This window comes from Monopterus albus, unplaced genomic scaffold (assembly GCF_001952655.1).
Source record: "Monopterus albus unplaced genomic scaffold, M_albus_1.0 scaffold654.1, whole genome shotgun sequence".
Classification (NCBI taxonomy): Eukaryota; Metazoa; Chordata; class Actinopteri; order Synbranchiformes; family Synbranchidae; genus Monopterus; species Monopterus albus.
The window spans coordinates 11,073-17,751 of record NW_018128534.1 but is presented as its reverse complement, the minus strand read 5'-3'; the positions used below and the strand labels follow the sequence as shown (position 1 = coordinate 17,751).

The window sequence follows — 6,679 nt, the reverse complement described above, 5'->3', positions numbered from 1 at the left end:
CCTGTCGTCACTTCTCGTGCTTCCAACAAAAGAATTGGGTTAATTTCTAACGAAGAGGTTAGATTCTAACATTGCCAAACAAAAAACATAAAGTAAAGAATACACAGGCCTCAGAAAATCATTTCTACAGGTGCTGGTTTGTTCATGTGTGCAGTTTTAAGAGACGAAATCATAAAGTCACAATTGGACACACAGTCACAAATAGAAAATTTGTGTTCAAAATAATGAGCAAGTTTCACCTCAGTCACTGACCATGTCTCTACTGTACATTGGCCTCACGAGAGCCAGGCTGCAGGATCTGAAGAGTGACAATGAGTTTAACAGATTTTCTAAACCAGGGATAAAACAAGGCATATATCACAGGGTTTAGACAAGAGTTAAAATAGAACACATAGACTATAAAGGAGGCAGATGAAGCATTGAGCAAGTTCTCCCCTGTAAGAGCAAGAATGTAACATGGGCAGTAACACATTATAAACCCAAGAACAAGAACACCCAGAGTCCTGGCTGCTTTCAGCTCAAACTTCTTTGTTGTTAGAGTCACTGAACACTGCAGAGTGACAGCTGTGATGTGAGAGCGCATGGCACGGGCCTGAGACATGGCCACCACAAACACTCATATACAGAGCTATGATGGCTGTAATGGGGACAATGAAGTTAAACACAATGTCCATGACTCCTGAAGTATAATCAATGACCATCACACACTGACCATAGCAGGAGTTATATCTGCCTGGTAGAGTGAAGTCATCCTTTAAAACAAGAATGGTGTAAGAAAAATTATAGAACCAACACAGACAAACACAGAGTTTAACTCTTCTCACAGTGACTCTGGTGGGGTAATGCAGAGGGTCACAGATAGCAATGTAACGATCGACTGATATAAGAACCATGTCTCCTATTGAAGTACCAGCTATGATGTAGGATAAAAAATGATACTGTGAACACATCACATCACCAAGAAACCAGCAGGTGGTTATTCTGAGGATTTCTCCAGGCATCAGCAGGAGGCCCACAAGAAAGTCTGAGACAGCCAGAGAGAGGAGGAGGATGTTAGTGGGTGTGTGGAGCTGCCTGGAGTGAAAGAGAAAAGAGCAAATTAGCCAGCAAGGCAAGACATAAATGGCCCATTTTTTTAAACAATCACTTCAAAACACTCTGCTTTTTTCTGCTCTGCCACCCCAGTTGTTAATCTGTGTTTAAACTTCAGTAGTTAAAGCTTCATTGAAGTCATGGTTCAAAGAATGAAGGAATAGTGCAGGTAGAAGATTTCTAGTGTGACATCATGCACAACATGATTCATTTATTGTTAAAATCTAAGTGTTCATATTTAGTGAATCTCTGCCTGAAGTGAGAGACTGAGATGATGACGAGCAGGTTGAGAGCCACCGTGAGCACAGAGATGGAGGACAGCACAATGTGAAGCAGCACAGCTTCGAACCAAGGAGGTGACGGCTTCCTGCAGGAGGTGTTGAGGAGCTCTGGGAAGCAGAGCTCTGCTCCGTCCTGAGACTCCATCACCAGAAGAGAGGAGAAGCTGCAGCTCTGGCAGCTCTCTGTCTGAGGATTTCTGTCAACAGAAAACTGGCTTATCTTTCTGCCCATCCTTTCATCCCTCCCCTTCTGGTCTCTGTTGGACACTGATGTAACACAACTTCATCATCTTCATCACTTTCTTTATAGTCCTGTTTTACTCTGTTTCTACGTTACCTTAGTCTCTATCCTTCAATGGGAAAATAATGTTTTATAGGGAACAGGGCATTCTCTGCAAGTCTGGGTCTAAGGGCTTTTTCTGTACACCAGAGATTTTCTACTTATTCACTTTGTGCTGCAGTTTCACATTTATTACAGATTAAAATCTTCTACAGCATTCTTTTAATGTGATGAAGTCAAAACACATTAGATGATTGAGAATCACCAATAATTTCTCCTTGTCCCTGTTGTACCCCGTACTTTTACCATACTGACTCTGAGAGACGAGGCAGTCCAAGTAACTACAAAACAGTGCTGATTTATTCAAAGGATCACAGGATTGTCAAACCTGCAGTAGAACACATTCAGGTTGTCTACTAGTTGACGGTCCTCCACAGCGGGGGGGGGGAAGGTTTCCTATAGCGAGTGATGCTTTTCAGGTCCAGTCTGTGCAGTCAAAGCAGGCCTGTAGTTCTGACTTAGCCTCCTCAGTCCAGCTCTTCACTGTTTTCACTACAGGCTTTGCAGCTTTAAGTTTCTGCCCATAGGTTGGAATAAAGTGGAATATACAGTGATCAGAGAGTCCGAGGGCTGCGCTGGGGACAGAGCGATAGGCATCTTTTATTGTTGTGTAGCAGTGGTCCAGTGTGATTTTTGTCCCTGGTGGGACAGGTGATGTGCTGTCTGTATTTCGGCAGTTTGTGGGAGAGGTTTGCTCTGTTAAGTCCTCTGGGAACAATGAGTGGAGAGTCAGGATGTTCTAGCTCCAGGCTAATTATCTGTTCTGTCAGGAGCCGTAGTGCACTACCGTGGGCCTATGGTCTTATGTACACTCCGATTAGAATGAAAGAGTTAAATTCTCAAGGAGAATAAAAAGGTTTGCAAATGATAAGAGTCTCTAAGTCTGTGTTACATGTCCTCTGTAGCTGTTGTGATGTTGCGTAGCTCGGCTTCCCGTATTTATGTCTTTGTTTACCTTGTCTCTCCCCCCTGTCCTGTCACCGCAATTAGTCATCATTCCACTCACCTTTTGCTTGTTATCCCCCGGTCCTGTTCCCCGCTGTTCTGCCACCATGACATTCACGTGCTGCTCATTATCTCCCGGTCCGGTCCTGTACATATACACCTGTTTTCTGTTCATTCGCTGCTGGTTCATACTCTATGCATCATGTGTATGTGTCCCGAGATTACCATGCTTCGACTCCATGTTCCGGTCCTGCTCTACCCATTTCTGTTAGTTTCTGCAAGTTCGGCAGCCCCACATACTCTGCACTTGGTCGGTCAGCAACCTTCGCCATTTTTGTTTTGTCATGCGTAAGTCCTTAGCCATCAACGTATTCACACAAGGGCGAACATGTAAGTCTGGGCCCAGTGTCAGTTTGACAGACGGGCCGGGCCAGCACCAGTTGCATACATATCAAACATAAACATATAAAAGGCATTACAGTGTTAATACTTACATTCACTTTTAGTGGGAACAGTGTTGTTGATCACCATTTTTTGCCAGTGCATAGAAGTCTGGTGTTAGTTTTGTTGTGGCAATTCTCAGAACAGATCTGAGGTGTTCATCACTCAACTGGGATCTGTGGGGTGATTTGTTGGTGTTCATCACACTAAAAGTCTGTTCACACACATAGGTAGAGCCAAACAACACCAGCATCCTCTGTGCCATCTTCTGGATGTTTGGATATTTGGCTGCACTTAATGAAGCATAAAATTCATCCAGTTTCAGAGAGTTGAACTTCTCCTTTAAGACAGTGTCACATTGGAGATCAATCAGTTCCAACTGCAACTCCTGTGGCGCCGTTTCAGGGTCTTGTGTGAAGGGACATGACGCCAGCTGAAGTGACTTGTCAATTTTTCCAAAATCGGAGAACCAACGGCAGAATTCTCCGTGCAGGTCGTCCAGTGATTTCCTGTATTTTTTCACATGCCGAGGGGCCTCTTTCAGCGTAGAGACATTTGCTTTGAGAATAAAGCTAGTTTGGTTTTGAAGGCTCTGACGTTTGTGAACATTTTGTGCACAAACTGATCTTTCCCTTGTAGCTTCACGTTCAGCTCATTCATATGTGTCAGTATGTCCCCAGCAAAAGCTAAATCACAAAGCCAATCTGAGTCACTCAGCTCAGGAAAATTGTCAGCTTTCTCAAGTAGCTCCAAAAATGAGCTAATCTCCTGTTTGAGCTCCCACACTCGTTGACATACTTTCTCCAAACAGCGGACATTAGAGTGATAAAGCAAGTCCTGGTGATCAGTGTCAGTTTCTTCAAGAAACTTTACAACTTTATAACGAGCTTTACAATTGTTTTCACTACGTGGTCAAGCTGCAATACGGATTTACACAGTGCTTCCTGGTGGATTATGCAGTGTAGTAAAATTACCTCCTGCTTAGGGTTGTCCTCTTTCACCCTCTCCTGGATTCTTTTGAGCACCCCGTCATTTTTTCCAGTTACTGTAGATTTGAGGATCTATCTGTGGTAAAATTGGCAAGTGTACTCCAAGGTAGCTTGTGCCTCTCGACAACCCCCGACACTCTGTCATACTAGTCCTTTCCCCGCGTTTTCCCCTTTAGGGATTCCATGGCCAAAAACTCTTCCGTTATCTTAAAATTGTCATTAATCCCTCTGATAAAAATTAAAAGCTGAGTGGTGTCCTTTATGTCATTACTTTCGTCCAGTGCCAAGGAATATAATGTAAATGACTCCGCTTTTTTGTTTAGCTTGCTAGCTAAGTCTTCGTCAATTAGTTCAACACGGCGAGTCACTGTCCTGCATAATAAGCTAATTTTTTCAAATTTGTTCTTGCTCTCAGGACACAAGATACCTGCTGGCTCTACCATGCACTCTTTGAGAAACTCCCCTTCGGAGAAAGGCTTGCTGGCCTTTGCTAATTTGAATGCCAGCAAATAACCTGCCTTCATGCTTGATTCTTGGATGGCAGTTTGTTGGATAAAGGTGTTTTGCTGAGCCTGCAAACTAGCTGCCAGCCTCTGAGCAGTAGCCGTCCGTTCTTGCGTTGACTGGTTGTTAGCATAATTAGCATGCTTGGTAGAAAAGTGACGGCTGATGTTGTATTCCTTTAAAACCGCAACGGTTTCTTGGCAAATAAGACATACAGCCTTTGACTGGACTTCAGTAAAAAAATATTTAGTTGTCCATTCCTTATTGAACACTCAGCACTCACTGTCGACCTTTCTTTTCTTTGGCCGACTCATTGTTACAGATGGGTTCAGAGCAGTAGCAGAGTAATAACTGAGAGTAGCCCTGGCTCCGCAAAATCAAGTCAATGTATCACCGCGCCTAATGCGCCACCTGGTGGAACGCCAGGCATTACAGGACAAGGTCAAATGAATGCAGTCATAATTATGATATGATTTGATTTGGGCAATCCTGTGCCAATGTTCGGCGGGCCGGATGTGTCCCGCGGGTTGTAGTTTGCCCGCCCCTGGCTTAGTGTCTGATATAAAGTGCTCTTGAACGTAGCTCTGCTTTTCATGTGTTTGTGCTGTTTTTTTTTTCCTCTTCTGATTACCTCAACTTCGACACAAGCAATCTGGTTGTGTATCTGGGTCGCCAGAGTCAAGAGGAATCCAACCCCAATGAAGTGAATCGGACAGTAACAAGGATCATCAGTCATCCCAACTACAACTCCATTACTAAAGACAATGACATCTGCCTCCTGAAGCTGTCCTCACCGGTGAATTTCACCGACTACATTCTGCCCGTCTGCTTGGCGGCCTCAGGCAGCACCTTCTACAACGGCACTGACACCTGGGTCACTGGCTGGGGCACCATTGGAAGTGGAGGTGGGTCATAAAGCAAGTAGAACACATTTACTTTCAGACAGCATGACTAAAATGGTGATGGTGCTGGACCAAAGATCATTAAAAGTGGCATGTGGAGTTTAACTATAAACAAATAAAGTTATGTTTACATTCAATTTCTCACTAAATCACATTGTGTAAATGCAAGAACTGTGTTATGTTTGTTATCTTGATTGTATCCCACTTGCAAAGCAGGCTTTCTAGATATTTAACTTGTGCATTCTTTACATCTATATTTGATTGCTGCCAGTCTTCTTTTTCATTACCTTTGATGATGCTTTTCTACACTTAATTGTGTGTTACCGCCACCAATCTGTTGATCTGTAGAACAGTGAAAGTTGCAGCAGAAATGTGAATCACATCGTCTGCATCCTCGTGCCTGTGCACAACATAAACAAAAGAGTGATTCACTTGCGAGAACATTGCTCCACAACACTACTAGTGGTCAAAACCTCCATAGGCGACCTTTAAATCAAATGGGTTCATTTACCCAAGGAACATGAATATATTTGTTGTGATGAAAAGGTTTTCCAATCAATTTTGAATATTTCTTGAGAATTCTTTAACAAACTGTGTGTATAATTGTCAGTATCATTATCAGTAGTCCATTTTGTGTGAAGCCCTGTGCTGATCAAGCTGAATTTGTGTCTTGTTAGTGCCCCTTCCCTCACCACAAAACCTAATGGAGGTGGAGGTGCCAGTTGTGGGAAACAGACAGTGTAACTGTGAAAATGGAGTGGGCAGTATCACAGACAACATGATGTGTGCTGGGTTAAATGCTGGAGGGAAGGACTCCTGTCAGGTGATCATTTTTACACCTGTTTGTGTCAGATCTTACCTCCTGCAGAGATTGCTTCTCCTAAATGTTGCTCTCTGTAAAAGGGTGATTCTGGTGGTCCACTGGTGAGTAAGCAGAGCAGTCGCTGGATCCTGGCTGGAGTTGTGAGTTGGGGATACGGTTGTGCTGATCCTAATTTACCAGGAGTCTACACCAGAGTGTCCCAGTATGAAAACTGGATCAACAGCCAGATCACAGGCGACCGGCCAGGCTACGTCACCTTCAAGTCCAATGGAACTGACGGTGACCTCAGCGTCACCTGTCCGAACCTGCCGCCACCTCTGACCACACCCCCTTCAACAACCGAACGTGAGTTCCTGCCATGT

At 43.9% G+C, this 6,679-nt stretch overlaps 1 protein-coding gene across 1 annotated transcript in view; it reads left to right on the top strand.

Annotated features, from left to right (window-relative positions):
- The first annotated feature begins 891 nt into the window (after window positions 1-891).
- The window catches only part of LOC109953391 (trypsin-1-like), a 15,121-nt gene continuing 9,333 nt past the window's right edge, over window positions 892-6,679 (top strand). The window contains exons 1-4 of the mRNA XM_020588865.1: window positions 892-920; window positions 5,175-5,497; window positions 6,172-6,317; window positions 6,398-6,677. Of these exons, the coding sequence (XP_020444521.1) occupies window positions 892-920; window positions 5,175-5,497; window positions 6,172-6,317; window positions 6,398-6,677 (778 nt within the window). The remainder of the gene's footprint in view (window positions 921-5,174; window positions 5,498-6,171; window positions 6,318-6,397; window positions 6,678-6,679) is intronic.